The 17383-nt window shown below is 44.0% G+C and overlaps 1 protein-coding gene across 1 annotated transcript in view; it reads left to right on the forward strand.

Moving 5' to 3' along the window:
• Window positions 1-17383, forward strand: part of cdh13 (cadherin 13, H-cadherin (heart)) — a 554022-nt gene that overhangs the window by 448145 nt on the left and 88494 nt on the right. Inside the window, exon 9 of the mRNA XM_065022614.1 lies at window positions 14796-14978. Coding sequence (XP_064878686.1) covers window positions 14796-14978 — 183 coding nt within the window. The remainder of the gene's footprint in view (window positions 1-14795; window positions 14979-17383) is intronic.

A 17383-nucleotide genomic window follows, 5' to 3' on the forward strand; every position in this document is an offset into this window, starting at 1 on the left:
ACCTTTCTGGACCTTTGATCATCCAGTCAGTATGCCTTTAACGTATACCTTTTCCCTTTGTCACAAAACATGTAACATTGAGGGCCATTTCCATGTTGTTATCTCCGGTATGTCATCTCCGGTTTCATTCAGTTAAATATTGTAGTTGCTGTTATTGCCTTAAACCATAGCTGATCCTTATCTGACATTCAAAATATAACAGTTTTTCAGCAAGTGGATAGTCAAAAAGATTTATTTCTGAACTTTGTTCTAACATAATTTACATACTCTGTGCCTAGAGGGTGTTTAGACTAAATATCAAACTAAATCATATTAAGGTTGTTGTCTTCCCTCCATGTTGTCACTCTTTTAGTGGAGCTCTTAAGGGCATTCCCACTGAGCACTTTTCAAATCAAATCAAATCAAATTTTATTTGTCACATACACATGGTTAGCAGATGTTAGTGCGAGTGTAGCGAAATGCTTGTGCTTCTAGTTCCAACAATGCAGTAATAACCAACAAGTAATCTAGCTAACAATTCCAAAACTACTACCTTATAGACACAAGTGTAAGGGGATAAAGAATATGTACATAAAGACATATGAATGAGTGATGGTACAGAGCGGCATAGGCAAGATACAGTAGATAGTATTGAGTGCAGTATATACATATGAGATGAGTATGTAAACAAAGTGGCATAGTTAAAGTGGCTAGTGATACATGTATTACATAAGGATGCAGTAGATGATATAGAGTACAGTTTATACGTATACATATGAGATGAATAATGTAGGGTATGTAAACATTATATTAGGTAGCATTGTTTAAAGTGGCTAGTGATATATTTGACATAATTTCCCATCAATTCCCATTATTAAAGTGGCTGGAGTTGAGTCAGTGTGTTGGCAGCAGCCACTCAATGTTAGTGGTGGCTGTTTAACAGTCTGATGGCCTTGAGATAGAAGCTGTTTTTCAGTCTCTCGGTCCCAGCTTTGATGCACCTGTACTGACATCGCCTTCTGGATGATAGCGGGGTGAACAGGCAGTGGCTCGGATGGTTGTTGTCCTTGATGATCTTTATGGCCTTCCTGTGACATCGGGTGGTGTAGGTGTCCTGGAGGGCAGGTAGTTTGCCCCAAGTGATGCATTGTGCAGACCTCACTACCCTCTGGAGAGCCTTACGGTTGTGGGCGGAGCAGTTGCCGTACCAGGCGGTGATACACCCCGTATTGCGGGCTGTGAGTGCTTTTGGTGACAAGACGAATTTCTTCAGCCTCCTGAGGTTGAAGAGGCGCTGCTGCGCCTTCTTCACGATGCTGTCTGTGTGGGTGGACCAATTCAGTTTGTCTGTGATGTGTACGCCGAGGAACTTAAAACTTACTACCCTCTCTACTACTGTTCCATCGATGTGGATAGGGGGGTGTTCCCTCCGCTGTTTCCTGAAGTCCACAATCATCTCCTTAGTTTTGCTGACGTTGTGTGAGGTTATTTTCCTGACACCACACTCCGAGGGCCCTCACCTCCTCCCTGTAGGCCGTCTCGTCTTGTTGGTAATCAAGCCTATCGTCCGCAAACTTGATGATTGAGTTGGAGGCGTGCGTGGCCACGCAGTCGTGGGTGAACAGGGAGTACAGGAGAGGGCTCAGAACGCACCCTTGTGGGGCCCCAGTGTTAAGGATCAGCGGGGTGGAGATGTTGTTGCCTACCCTCACCACCTGGGCGCGGCCCGTCAGGAAGTCCAGTACCCAGTTGCACAGGGCGGGGTCGAGACCTATTTGGGCGGTAAGCAAATTGGAGTGGGTCTAGGGTGTTAGGTAGGGTGGAGGAGATATGGTCCTTGACTAGTCTCTCAAAGCACTTCATGATGACGGAAGTGAGTGCTACGGGGCACTAAACGTAGTCGTTTAGCTCAGTTACCTTAGCTTTCTTGGGAACAGGAACAATGGTGGCCCTCTTGAAGCATGTGGGAACAACAGACTGGGATAGGGATTGATTGAATATGTCCGTAAACACACCAGCCAGCTGGTCTGCGCATGCCCTGAGGGCGCGGCTGGGGATGCCGTCTGGGCCTGCAGCCTTGCGAGGGTTGTTTTCCTCACGTCGGCTGCAGTGAAGGAGAGTCCGCATGTTTTAGTTGCGGGCCGTGTCAGTGGCACTGTATTGTCCTCAAAGCGGGCAAAAAAGTTATTTAGTCAGCCTGGGAGCAAGACATCCTGGTCCGTGACGGGGCTGGTTTTCTTTTTGTAATCCGTGATTGACTGTAGACCCTGCCACATACCTCGTGTCTGAGCCGTTGAATTGAGATTCTACTTTGTCTCTATACTGACGCATAGCTTGTTTGATTGCCTTGCGGAGGGAATAGTCACACTGTTTGTATTCGGTCATGTTTCCAGTCACCTTGCCCTGATTAAAAGTAGTGGTTCGCGCTTTCAGTTTCACGCAAATGCTGCCATCAATCCACGGTTTCTGGTTTGGGAATGTTTTAATTGTTGCTATGGGAACGACATCTTCAACGCACGTTCTAATGAACTCAATCACCGAATCAGCGTATTCGTCAATGTTGTTGTCTGACGCAATACGGAACATATCCCAGTCCACGTGATGGAAGCAGTCTTGGAGTGTGGAATCAGATTGGTCGGACCAGCGTTGAATAGACCTCAGCGCGGGAGCTTCTTGTTTTAGTTTCTGTCTGTAGGCAGGGATCAACTAAATGGAGTCGTGGTCAGCTTTTCCGAAAGGAGAGCGAGGCAGGGCCTTATATGCGTCGCGGAAGTTGGAATAGCAATGATCCAAGGTTTTTCCAGCCCTGGTTGCGCAATCGATATGCTGATAAAATTTAGGGAGTCTTGTTTTCAGATTAGCCTTGTTAAAATCCCCAGCTACAATGAATGCAGCCTCCGGATATATGGATTCCAGTTTGCAAAGAGTCAAATAAAGTTCGTTCAGAGCCATCGATGTGTCTGCTTGGGGGGGGATATATATACGGCTGTATATTTGATTGTGAGGAATTCTAAATCAGGTGTACAGAAGGACTTGAGTTCCTGTATGTTGTTGTGGCCACACCACGTCACGTTAACCATAAAGCATACGCCCCCGCCCCTCTTCTTACCAGAAAGATGTTTGTTTCTGTCGGCGCGATGCGTGGAGAAACCAGCTGGCTGCACCGACTCCGATAGCGTCTCTCCAGTGAGCCATGTTTCCGTGAAGCAAAGAACGTTACAGTCTCTGATGTCCCTCTGGAATGCTACCCTTGCTAGGATTTCATCAACCTTGTTGTCAAGAGACTGGACATTGGCGAGGAGAATGCTAGGGAGTGGTGCACGATGTGCCCGTCTCCGGAGTCTGACCAGAAGACCGCTTCGTTTTCCCCTTTTACGATGTCGTTTTTTGGGGTCGCCGGCTGGGATCCATTCCGTTGTCCTGGGTGAAAGGCAGAACACAGGATCTGCTTCGCGGAAGTCATATTCTTGGTCGTACTGATGGTGAGTTGACGCTGCTCTTATGTTCAGTAGTTCTTCTCGACTGTATGTAATGAAACCTAAGATGACCTGGGGTACAAATGTAAGAAATAACACGTAAAAAAACAAAAAACTGCATAGTTTCCTAGGAATGCGAAGCGAGGCGGCCATCTCTGTCGGCACCCTCACTTTTACACTACATGGTGGCAAACTGTAGCCAGTGGTGTAAAGTACTTATGTAAAAATACTTTAAAGTACTACTTAAGTAGTTTTTGGGGTATCTGTGCTTTACTTTACTATTTATATTTTTGACTACTTTTACTTCACTACATTCCTAAAGAAAGTATGTTATTTTTACTCCATACAAAGATAGAGGTGAAGGGTAGAAGAGAAGTGAGTGAATGAAAGAGAGAGAGGGGGCCAAAGGAGAGAGTTGAAGAGAAAGGAGTGGAAAGAAAGAAGGACCTGAGCCTAGCTCGTCATGCTGGCCTCATCTCAGATGAGTAGACTTGAAACTTCTCCGATGCATCACCGCTTGGTATGGTAACTGCTTGGCATCCGGCGACAAGGTGCTACAGAGGGTGGGGCCGATGTCCCTGCCTTCCATGACCTCTATACCAGGCGGTGTCAGAGCAAGGCTCGGAAAATTGTCAAAGACCCCAGCCACCCAAGCCATAGACTGTTCACACTGCTACTGCACGGCAAGTACTTAAATGTAAATGTAAATGTAAAGTACTGCAGCACCAAGTCTGTGATCAAAAGGCCCCGGAACAGCTTCTACCCTCAAACCATAAGTCAGCTGAACAGTTAATCAAATGGCTACCCAGACTATTTGCCTTGACCCTTTTTTGCACTGACTCTCTTGCACTGACGCTATACACACATACACTTGACTCTGTCCACACTCCAACACACACACACACCCTAGTGCAACTCTGTTGATCTATCCTTATTGCCTAGTCACTTTTACCCCGACCTACATGTACATATTACCTCAACTACCTTGTACCCCTGCACATTGGCTCTGCACAACAACTCCTTTTATACAATATAGTTAATGTATTACTATTTTAAATGTATAAAATAATAAATTAAGATGATTTTAAAATAAAAAATAGAATGACAAAGCTGTAAAACAAGGTCATATCTACAGTTGAAGTCAGAAGTTTACATACACTTAGGTTGGAGTCATTAAAACTAGTTTTTCAACCACTCCACAAATTTCTTGTTAACAAACTATAGTTTTGGCAAGTCGGTTAGGACGTCTACTTTGTGCATGACACAAGTAATTTTTCCAACAATTGTTTACAGACAGATTATTTCACTGTATCACAAATCCAGTGGGTCAGAAGTTTACATACACTAAGTTGAATGTGCCTTTAAACAGCTTTGAAAGTTCCAGAATATGATGTCATGGCTTTAAAAGCTTCTGATAGCCTAATTGACTGCATTTGAGTCAATTGGAGGTGTACCTGTGGATGTATTTCAAGGCCTACCTTCAAACGCAGTGCCTCTTTACTTGACATCATGGGAAAATCAAAAGAAATCAGCCAAGACCGCAGAAAAAAGTTGTAGACCTCCACAAGGCTGGTTCATCCTTGGGAGCAATTTCCAAATGCCTGAAGGTACCACATTCATCTGTACAAACAGTAGTACGCAAGTATAAACACCATGGGACTACGCAGCCGTCATACTGCTCAGGAAGGAGAAGGGTTCTGTCTCCTAGAAATGAACGTACTTTAGTGCGAAAAGTGCAAATCAATCCCAGAACAACAGCAAAGGACCTTGAAGATGCTGGAGGAAACAGGTATAAAAGTATCTATATCCACAGTAAAACGAGTCCTATAACGACATAACCTGAAAGGTCGCTCAGCAAGGAAGAAGCCACTGCTCCAAAGCCGGCATAAAAAAGCCAGACTATGGTTTGCAACTGCACATGGGGACAAAAATCGTACTTTTTGGAGAAATGTCCTCTGGTCTGAGGAAAAAAAGAGAACTGTTTGGCCATAATGACCATCGTTATGTTTGGAGGAAAAAGGTGGATGCTGCAAGCCGAAGAACACCATCCAAACCATGAAGCACGGGAGTGGCAGCATTATGTTGCGGGGGTGCTTTTCTGCAGGAGGGCCTGGTGCACTTCAAAATGTATGTAATCATGAGGGAGGAAAATGATGTGGATATATTGAAGCAACTTCTCAAGACAACATTCAGGAAGTTAAAGCTTGGTCGCAAATGGGTCTTCCAAATGGACAATGACCCCAAGCATACTTCCAAAGTTGTGAAAAAATGGCTTAAGGACAAAGTCAAGGTTTGGAGTGGCCATCACAAAGCCCTGACCTCAATCCTATAGAAAATGTGTGGGCAGAACTGAAAAAGCGTGTGCGAGCAAGGAGGCCGACACACCTGACTCAATTCACCCAATTTATTGTGGGAAGCTTGTGGAAGGCTACCCAAAATGTTTGACCCATGTTAAACAATTTAAAGGTAATGCCACCAAATACTAATTGAGTGTATGTAAACATCTGACCCACTGGGAATGTGATGAAAGAAATAAAAGCTGAAATAAATAATTCTCTACTATTATTCTGACATTTCATTCTTAAAATAAGTGGTGATCCTAACTGACCTAAGAAAGGGAATTTTTACTAAGATTAAATGTCAGGAATTGTGAAAAACTGAGTTTAAATGTTTTTTGCTAAGGTGTAAGTCAGACTTCATGTACCATCAACTCAGTGAGTACCAAGTGTTTATTTTTAGGGTTTCAGCATGAAATATCCTATTGTTTTTACACACTTGTTTATTTTACTATGTCAATATATCTTTGTTGTAAATGTTTTGCTGCCAGACAGCACTTGAGAAAATAAGTCAATAGTTGGAAGAGGTACAGAGTTCATTGTTGATTAGATGCTTTTTTCATTAATTTGGCTATTTTCTCTTGAACAATATGGTCTATCCACTAGAAACTCATGAACACAGATTAAAAAAGGAATACATTTTTAAAAAGTTATTCAAATATGAATTACCAAAGATACCATAAATTGCCATATATTACCTGTTAATTACCAAAATGACCAAAGATTCCGGTATGAGGGCACAAGGCGAGACCCAGATGCAGACACAGGAGGCAGATGGTTTGAGTCTTTGATATTTATTAATAATCCAAAAGGGGTAGGCAAGAGAATGGTCGTGAACAGGCAAAAGGTCAAAACCGGTTCAGAGTCCAGGAGGTACAGTGTGGCAAGCAGGCTCGAGGTCAGGGCAGGCAGAATGGTCCAGAAAACAGGCAAGGGTCAAAACCGAGAGGACTAGCGAAAGAGAATAGAACATACAAGACAATCTGGCACAGACAGACAGAAAACACAGGTTTAAATACCCAGGGGATAATGGGGAAGATGGGTGACACCTGGAGGAGGTGGAGACAAGCACAAGGACAGGTGAAACAGATCAGGGTGTGACATCAGGTAACCTTGGTAAATTAGCGGTAGCTTTGCAACCCTAGTTGTGTGATGTAGAACTTCTTCTTTGTGTGCCTGTCTTTTCCATGAGGTTAAGGAAAGAGTTGGCAGTAGTTTGTACATCATTTTCTCAAATAGCGCTATCTTCTGTATACCACTCCTACCTTGTCACAACACAACGGATTGGCTCAAACGCATTAAGAAGGAAAGAAAGTCCACAAATGAACTTTCAACAAGGCACACCTGTTAATTGAAATGCATTCCAGGTGACTACCTCATGAAGCTGGTTGAGAGAATGCCAAGAGTTTGCAAAGCTGTCATCAAGGCAAAGGGTGGCTACTTTGAAGAATATAAAATGTATTTTGATTTGTTTAAAACTTTTTTGGTTACTACATGATTCCATATGTGTTATTTCATAGTTTTGATGTCTTCACTATTATTCTACAATGTTGAAAATAGTAAAAAAAAATAAAGAGAAACCCTTGAATGAGTAGGTGTGTCCAAACTTTTGGCTGGTACTGTATGTGTGCGGTGTGTTTGTGGACGTGCTGTAGGGGTGGTTGGGAGTCAGTGGTGTTAAGAGTGAGGATAGGTTATTATTGAGCAGTACTTCTAAAGCAGGTATATTGCTCAGAGTATAAAGTACAGCTTGTAAATGTTTGATGTTTGGCTACAGTATATGATGCAGTGTCGTTGAGAATAGATGTTATTTCACTCTCTAGATAAATGCAATGGCTAGAGCCAATTTAACTGTGTTAACTTAATCACATTTGAAAGGCAATGGCAGTTTTATGTACCATATGTTCAGCTGAAGTGTATCTCTGGGAACAGCTTGAGCTGGAGCTCTTCAAATGTAATAATAGTGCAGGTATGCTCATTAACTTCCTTGGCCCATGTATGTAGGAGAGAGATAGGGTGTGTGTGTATGCGTGTGTGTGTGCACATGTGAGTGAGTCTGCGCACAAACTGTTTTAGGTGTTCATTCTGTCTGAAGGATGCACATCAATCAGATGAGATAAGCAGCTTTCACAAGCAAGCTGACTGGGTAAGAGAGAGAACTGCTGAAAGATTAATAAGATTTTTATTTTGCGCCTGGGAATAATGATATTTTAGCATGTAGGAGAATATTTTCTCTCAACGTACTGCTAGCTACCCAGATGTGAATAAGAAGCATGCACTGTTCAAATGAATCATCCTATCAAAAGTAGTGTATCAAACTAGAGTAATAACGATACAAATTCAAGCATAGGATCTTTCTTTGGGAGCTTTTCAATTGTTTTTGTGAAATCAAATCAAATAGAATTTATTTATATAGCCCTTCGTACATCAGCTGATATCTTAAAGTGCTGTACAGAAAACCAGCCTAAAACCCCAAACAGCAAGCAATGCAGGTGTAGAAGCACGGTGGCTAGGAAAAACTCCCTAGAAAGGCCAAAACCTAGGAAGAAACCTAGAGAGGAACCAGGCTATGTGGGGTGGCCAGTCCTCTTCTGGCTGTGCCGGGTGGAGATTATAACAGAACATGGCCAAGATGTTCAAATGTTCATAAATGACCAGCATGGTCGAATAATAATAAGGCAGAACAGTTGAAACTGGAGCAGCAGCATGGCCAGGTGGACTGGGGACAGCAAGGAGTCATCATGTCAGGTAGTCCTGAGGCATGGTCCTAGGGCTCAGGTCCTCCGAGAGAGAGAAAGAAAGAGAGAAAGACAGAATTAGAGAGAGCACACTTAAATTCACACATGACACCGAATAGGACAGGAGAAGTACTCCAGATATAACAAACTGACCCTAGCCCCCCGACACATAAACTACTGCAGCATAAATACTGGAGGCTGAGACAGGAGGGGTCAGGAGACACTGTGGCCCCATCCGAGGACACCCCCGGACAGGGCCAAACAGGAAGGATATAACCCCATCCACTTTGCCAAAGCACAGCCCCCACACCACTAGAGGGATATCTTCAACCACCAACTTACCATCATGAGACAAGGCCGAGTATAGCCCACAAAGATCTCCGCCACGGCACAACCCAAGGGGGGGGCGGGCAACCCAGACAGGAAGATCACATCAGTGACTCAACCCACTCAGGTGACGCACCACTCCCAGGGACGGTATGAAAGAGCCCCAGTAAGCCAGTGACTCAGCCCCTGTAATAGGGTTAGAGGCAGAGAATCCCAGTGGAAAGAGGGGAACCGGTCAGATGATGCCAGCCAGCAGAAAGAGAAAGAACAACACTGTCTGTAGAAAGACGTGCTGTCCCTTTAAGAGTCTACACCTCTGCTGTGATGTCACAGCTCCTTAGGGGAATAGTGTTGTCTCCTCAGGGACTAAAGTGACATGGCACTGTGTGTTTGCTGTCAGCTCAATCTATGATGCCACAGAGATGTCACAAAGCACTTTCCATTAGGACAAATGAACAGCTGCTCTGCTGTACTCTCTCCCTGCATGGCTGTCTCTCTGTCAGACCAACCAAATCAAACCACATTTCAATTCATAAGCCATTCTGTCTGACTGTCCGGGACCACTGTAAGTTTATCTCTCTTTTCTGTGGTCTGTCAGATGATGGGGGGAGGGTGGGCTGCCGAGTAGGAGGGGTGGTGGAGGTGTAAAAAGATGAGTATGATGAGTGTGTGACGGTACAGTTTTTTTATCACTGTGAGCAGAGAGCGGGAGAGAGAGATTTTCTTTCTCCTCTTCACTCCACTTATTAACGTTAATGCAGGATGAGCAGCCAATCGCCATATCCTATTCACATGTGGAGAGGAAGGCCAGGGACAGACAGACAGGCAGTGGTCATTGACAGCACATAGAGTGGATATCTCAACAAAGGCAATACATTCAGGGTCGTTGGCTTCCAACAGGCTCATAGTGCCAGCTGGCGTAGAATGATTGGAAAAGTTGAAAAGAAATAGGAAGTCATTTCCAAAGTGGTGTTAATGAGGTTTGATATTGACCCCCTGCTCCCATTATATCCCCATATTAGATCAATATGCATTGTCAGCAACAAGTGGGAAATGCACAGAGAGATATGCCAGGCCATTTTCATAGTAAACAAGAAGTATGCATTGTATGATGGCCCTAAAGACAATCTCTGCCCACTGGACACAGACATCAGTTTACCGTTTAGTTTTTGAAAAAAATTTGAGGTTAAAATTTGGGTGTAAGAAATACGAAATTCATTTACGTTGATTCCTTTTTTCAAATTCAATCAGTTTTCCACATTGATTCAACGTCATCACATTGATTTTCTTTGTTGCGATGACGTGGAAACAACGTTGAGTCAGCCAGTTTTTGCTCAGTGGGTGGATTTCAGAGTGGCTGCTTCCTCCCTCCTTCACCTGTTGATGGTCTGTTGAACTACAGTTGTGTCAGGTTACAGGCGGGGGGACATTGTTATTGTGATGGGCCCATATCATATGAAATGGGTAGTGCTAGTGTTCACCACATTAAAGAGCTGTCAAACTGTTATCAGCAGGTCAACTCAATGGGATCATCCAGTCAGCTGATATGAGTCCCAATATGACAGCTGGTGAATGTATGGCTCTAATCCCTAGCAGGCAGCTAAATTAAATTAGAGGGTGTATGTGTTTCTCCTCTGGCCTGCATTGAACTGCCCTGGTTTGGCCTCTACTGACCTGGTCATCCCTTCACTGTGTGTTAACAGAGCTCCCTTGCTCTATAATTGGTTCTGGGGCTGGCTCTGGGTCTGTTTGTCTCTCTCTCCGATATACACAAGAACACACACACACACACCACAAGAACACAAAACAAGAACCCAGGGTCACGCACACGCGTGTGCACACACACACCCTGTCTGTGTGTGTATGACACACCAGGGCCAGTCTGAGTTAGTGGTTATTTGCCTCATCCTCTCACACCGCTGGTTACTTTGTGTCCTCAGAGGTATTGGGGTCTTATCAGTAGCAGGGCAGGGGCTCAGTGGTAACGGGCGACAGAGATTGAATACATCCTTCTGACCGCATGGCTGCTTGAGATGATTAAATGAAACCCGAATGGCCAGTGATCTTTATGTGTGTGTGTGTGTGTGTGTGTGTGTGTGTGTGTGTGTGTGTGTGTGTGTGTGTGTGTGTGTGTGTGTGTGTGTGCGTGCGTGCGTGCTTTTAACAATTTGTCCTCCTCAAATCTTTCAATGCACCTTGAAGAAGGATCCCAAAAACCTGTTTACTATTCGTAGAGGCCGTTTCAAAGTATCACTGGAGGAGTGTGGCTGTCCATTTACTCCTGCAACAAAATCACCACACTATTTAAGCAGAAGAATATTCAAGGCAGCTCATTATTAGAATTCTTCAGGGATCCCTGATCAGTGGGACATCCCTGATTCCGTGCTCTGTCTGTGGTAATGGCTTTTGTGGGTTGTCGTATGCCTGTGGAATGGGAATGTTCCCTCTCCGCGGTGCACCACACAGCCGCAGCGCTACGATCCACAGGGGTTCTTGGGGAGGGAGGGAGGCTGAGGTCTGGTCTGCAGCTACAGCAGCCTGCTATCCTGCTAATCAGCGTGTAAGTAGTGTGTAACTGTTGTAATCACAGGGGGAAAGCAGCCATAGAACAGGATGTCATGGTGCTTAGCAACAGGCCATGTTCCCTCCCATTGAGGGTGCCGTTTGAGGTTTAACATTAGAATAGGGTTAGGTTTGTAAACTAGCTGTGTTACCCCAGGTATATTTTTCTTTCCCTCTTTTTCTCTGTAAATTTTTCTTCCTTTCTCTCCTTTAGAAGAACATTTTGCTGCTGTTGTGTAAAGTTTGTTTTTGAAAGGGCTCTATTCCAACAACCAATGCATGGTGTTGGGAAGAGCGAGCGGTAATCTGTGACCCAAAATACCATCCTGACAGAAAACACCATCATCTGGAACACAGCACTGTCCTTAAACAGGGCGTTGTGTGCCTGATAGATTACTCTGTAAACTGTGATACAATAATGGTCCTGACAGAGAGAGAGGGAATTGCTTTCGGCTAGATGCATTAAGGCTCCTAGAGTATTCCTCTGCTTCACAATGCACACTACAACAAAGTGGCTGCCAAGCAGAATACATTCCTGATATGAATCAGATTAAGGGTTCTCTACAACAATAGGGTAGGAGTGACAATGAGAAACAAATGGAGATTCTGTGGGAAGGGCATAGGATAGAGCTCACTTGCATGCATGCACGTCTGTATTTCTTTCTTTCCACACAAACTAGTTTTTGTTGGTTGAGTCCTGCTGACTTACATATAAAAAATGGATTGCTGCTGCTGCTTCACTCCAGATAGCCTCAGTGCTGCTTCACTCCAGATAGCCTCAGAGCTGCTTCAGCCTGGACAATCTCAATGCTGCTTCACCCTGGACATTCTCAGTGCTGTCTCAGTGCTGCTTCACCCGGATAGTCTCAGTGCTGCTTCACCCGGACAGTCTCAGTGCTGCTTCACCCAGGATAGTCTCAGTGCTGCTTCACCCAGGACAGTCTCAGTGCTGCTTCACCCGGACAGTCTCAGTGCTGCTTCACCCCGGACATTCTCAGTGCTGCTTCACCCCGGACAGTCTCAGTGCTGCTTCACCCGGATAGTCTCAGTGCTGCTTCACCCGGACAGTCTCAGTGCTGCTTCACCCCGGACAGTCTCAGTGCTGCTTCACCCGGATAGTCTCAGTGCTGCTTCACCCCGGACAGTCTCAGTGCTGCTTCACCCCGGACAGTCTCAGTGCTGCTTCACCCGGACAGTCTCAGTGCTGCTTCACCCGGGCAGTCTCAGTGCTGCTTCACCCCGGACAGTCTCAGTGCTGCTTCACCCCGGACAGTCTCAGTGCTGCTTCACCCGGACAGTCTCAGTGCTGCTTCACCCGGATAGTCTCAGTGCTGCTTCACCCCGGACAGTCTCAGTGCTGCTTCACCCCGGATAGTCTCAGTGCTGCTTCACCCGGACAGTCTCAGTGCTGCTTCACCCCGGACAGTCTCAGTGCTGCTTCACCCCGGACAGTCTCAGTGCTGCTTCACCCGGACAGTCTCAGTGCTGCTTCACCCCGGACATTCTCAGTGCTGCTTCACCCCGGACAGTCTCAGTGCTGCTTCACCCGGACAGCCTCAGTACAGCCCTCAGACTGCTTAACCTGGCATTCACAGACACATAGTCTGCATCCCAAATGGCACCTTTTGTACCCTGGTCAAAAGTAGTGCACTATAAAGGGAATAGGGTGGGGATGACTTGATGATGATTATGGTTTTACACCAATGTCACAACATACACTGAGTGTACAAAACATTAAGAACACCTTCCTAATATTTAGTTGTTAAAGGTGTTAAAAGCATTCCACAGGGATGCTGGCCCATATTGACTACAATGCGTTCCACAGTTGTGTCAAGTTGGTTGGATGTCCGTTGGGTGGTGGACTATTCTTGATACACATGGGAAACTGTTGAGCGTGAAATACCAGCATTGCAGTTCTTGACACAAACTGGTGTGCCTGGCACCTACTACCATACCCCATTCAAAGGTACTTAAATATTTTTGTCTTGCCCGTTCACCCTCTGAAAGGCACACATACACAATCCATGTCTCAATTGTCTGAAGGCTTAAAACATCTTCTTTAACCTGCCTTCTTCTACATGATTGAAGTGGATTTAACAAGTGACATTAATTAGGGATCATACTGTAGCTTTCACCTGGTCAGTCACCTGGTCAGTTCTAATTTTAATTTGGGACACAGTGTCAGTGCCCCCTGACCACATATACTCTGAGTCAAAAAAGTGAATGCAAAAAAGGTCAATGCAGATACTCCAGCTAGCTATTTGGTTAACGATTTAACAAACTATTTAGCACTCTTATGGCTTGTGGGTAGAAGCTGTTCAGGGTCCTGTTGGTTCCAGATTTGGTACAACGGTACAGCTTGCCGTGAGGTAGCAGAGAGAACAGTCTATGACTTGGGTGGCTGGAGTATTTGAACATTTTTAGGGCCTTCCTCTGACACCGCCTGGTGTAGAGGTCCTGGATAGCATGGAGCTCGGCCCCATGATGTACTGGGCTGTACGCACTACCCTCTGTAATGCCTTGCGGTCGGATGCCAAGCAGTTGCCATACCAAGCAGTGATGCAGCCAGTCAAGATGCTCTCAATGGTGCAGCTGTATAACTTTTTGAGAATCTGAGGGCCCATGCCAAGTCTTTTCAGCTTCCTGAGGGTGAAGAGGCATTGTCTTGCCCTCTTCACGACTGTGTTGGTGTGTGTGGACCATGATAGAGCCTTCGTGATGTGGACACTTGAAGCTCTTGAACCGCTCCAGAGAGAGGAGGGAGAGGAGTTTGACACTGGATTCAACTCAATAGCACTTGAGAGATGTAAATAATGTAAGTGAGATAAAACGTTATGCTTTTAATAGCCTCTAGATGTGAGTCACATTCGAGAGGAGCAGGATTCAGACTGGGCAACCTATCTTGAGAAACACCATACTCTATTCCTCACTTGTCAGTCCCAAGTCCACTGAGGTGATGATGATGATGTTAATGATAAAATCCCTTATTTTTTTAAACCTAAAATCAAGGTTAAACCACTGTCCAACTGAAAGTGTGAACATGTTACTACAGTAAGTAACAATTTGTTGAACGATTTGAATGAACATTCCAAAATGTTACGGTGAACCCACAAGCAGCTAACACAAAATAAATGGAATGTCTTAGTTAACTTTAGCTTACTTTTGCAAACCATTTCCCTTGTTGAACGTACGTCTGCTATCTGTATGTGTGTTGACCAGTAATGTCTGTGTGTCTTGTTCCAGGCCATTGAATAGAAACCACCTGTTTATAATAAATGTGTGATAACCAGTAATGTCTCTATGTGTCCAGGTCAATACCTCTATGATGACACAAGTGTTGACCAGTCTCATCCCTCTGTCTCTGTCTGTCCCTCCAGTTCCAGGCCAATGTGGATGAGGGCTCCACAGGTGTGGCGGTCAACCTGACGGTGGATGACAGAGATGACCCGGCGACGGGGGCGTGGCGAGCCATTTACTCCATCATCAACGGTGACCCCACTCAGAACTTCGAAATCCAAACCAACCCCGACAACAACGAGGGCATGCTCTCTGTTGTCAAGGTAACCACAAGGCCCTAAAGTTCTCTCAATTGACCCTTTGCTAAGCCCTGCCCCAGAATTTTGGGCAACCAATTCTAGCGCTCCTATGGATAGCAACTGTCGTCGAGTCCAACACCTCAGATAAGCTTATGTTTAAAACCCATGGATCCGATGAGGGAAATGGAAAAACTGAGAGTTTTCATTAAAAAAAGACATGATTTAAATGGCTAAATAATTGAACAGTGAAACAGGGGCACTCACAACTATGTAGGATGTTTACCCCTAAAGTAATTTACTAAGCTAGCAGACTGAATTTCAATATCTACCATTCATGAAAGCAATCTGTTCCAGTTTTCATGGTGTATTTCTGAGTCTTTCCCATTGCCCCTCTCAACTTAGATTGATCACCAATATAGCCAATGAAAGCCAAGGATCTGGAGATGAAAATGATTAGTGTATCATGTTGATTTTGATTGGTCCAAAGTGCAGAAACACCTCCAAATGTTGCCATCTCCCAATGCCGAAAATGGGAGAGCTACAACCAAGAGCGGCGCAATCTAAACTAGCAATGGTCATAACAAACTAGCGTTCTTATTTCATCAACACTGTTAAGTACAAGCATTATATTATAGTTGTAATATAGGTTGTAATATTGTAGAGAATAAACTAATGAATAATTGTATGTGATTTACAATGGCATAGTACAAAGAAAACTACATTTTGACATTCAAAAAAATTGACCAATTTCCCCCCTACATTCTAGAGCATTGAGTGAACACCCTAAATACTATGACACCTGAAATACAGAGCCCGTTGAAGTCTTTTTTGATTCCTGAAATTATACTGTTGCATTGCTTGATTGCTAGCTGATTAGCTAGCTCTCTTTGAAAACATTGCTAGTTAGTTATGATTAGTTTTCTCTGAATGCATGTTGCCTTCAGAAAGTATTCATATTCAGCCCTTGATTATTCCACATTTTATTGTGTTGCAGCCTGAATTCAAAATGGATTACACACATCTTTTTCTCTCACCCATCTACAAACAGTAACCATAATGACAAAGTAAAAACATGTTTTTAGACATTTTAGATTTTTTTTTTGAAAATGAAATGAAGAAATATCTATTTACATAAGTATTCACACCGTGTTAGATTCACATTTGGCAGTGATTACAGCTGTTGGTTCTTTCTGGGTAAGTCTCTGCAACATTTGCCCATTATTCTTTTCAAAATTCTTCAAGCTCTGTCAAATTGGTTGTTGATCATTGCTAGACAACAATTATCAGGTCTTGCCATAGATTTCAATTACATTTAAGTCAAAACCGTAACTCAGCCTTTCAGGAACATTCACTGTCTTCTTGATGAGTAACTCCAATGTACATTTGGCTTTGTGTTTTAGTTTTTAAGCAGACTGAACCAGGTTTTCCTCTGGGATTTTGCCTGTGCTTAGCTCCATTTTATCCTGAAAAATCCACAGTCCTTAAAGATTACAAGTATACCCATGACATGATGCAGCCACCGCTATGCTTGAAAATATAGAGAGTGGTACTCAGTAATGTTGTATTGGATTTGCACTAAAGATAACACTTTCTATTCAGGACAAAAAGTTAATCACTTTGCCACATTTTTGCAGTATTATTTTATTTCCTTGTTGCAAACAGGATGCATGTTTTGGAATATTTTTATTCTGTACAGGTATCCTTCTTTTCACTCTGTTAATTATACTGCACCAAAATATAAACACAACATGTAACAATTTCAAAGATTTTACTGAGTTACAGTTCATATAAGGAAATCAGTCAATTGAAATACATTTATTTGGCCATTATCTATGGATTTCACATGACTGTGAATACACAAAAAAGCTAGGGGTATAGATCAGAAACCCAGTCATTATCTGGTGTTACCACCATTTTCATTATGCAGCGTGACACATTTCCTTTGCATAGAGTTGATTGGGCTGTTGATTGTGGCCTGTGGAATGTTGTCCCACTCCTCTTCAAAGGTTGTGCAAAGTTGCTGGATATTGACAGGAACCGGAACACGCTGTCGTATACATCAATCCAGAGCATCCCAAACATGTTCAATGGGTGACATGTCTGGTGAGTATGCAGGCCATGGAAGAACTGGGGCATTTTCAGCTTCCAGGAATTGTGTACAACGACATGGGGTCATGCATTATCATGCTGAAACATGAGGTGATGGCGGAGGATGAATGGTACGACAATGGGCCTCGGGATCTTGTCATGGTATCTCTGTGCATTCAAATTGCCATCAATAAATTTCAATTGTGTTTCGTTGTCCGTAGCTCATGCCTGCCAATACCATAACCCTACCGACACCATGGGGCATTCTGTTCACAACGTTGACATCACCAAACCGCTCACCCACACGATGACATACACATGGTCTGCGGTTGTGAGGACGA

Source organism: Oncorhynchus nerka, linkage group LG9a (assembly GCF_034236695.1).
Source record: "Oncorhynchus nerka isolate Pitt River linkage group LG9a, Oner_Uvic_2.0, whole genome shotgun sequence".
NCBI lineage: Eukaryota > Metazoa > Chordata > Actinopteri > Salmoniformes > Salmonidae > Oncorhynchus > Oncorhynchus nerka.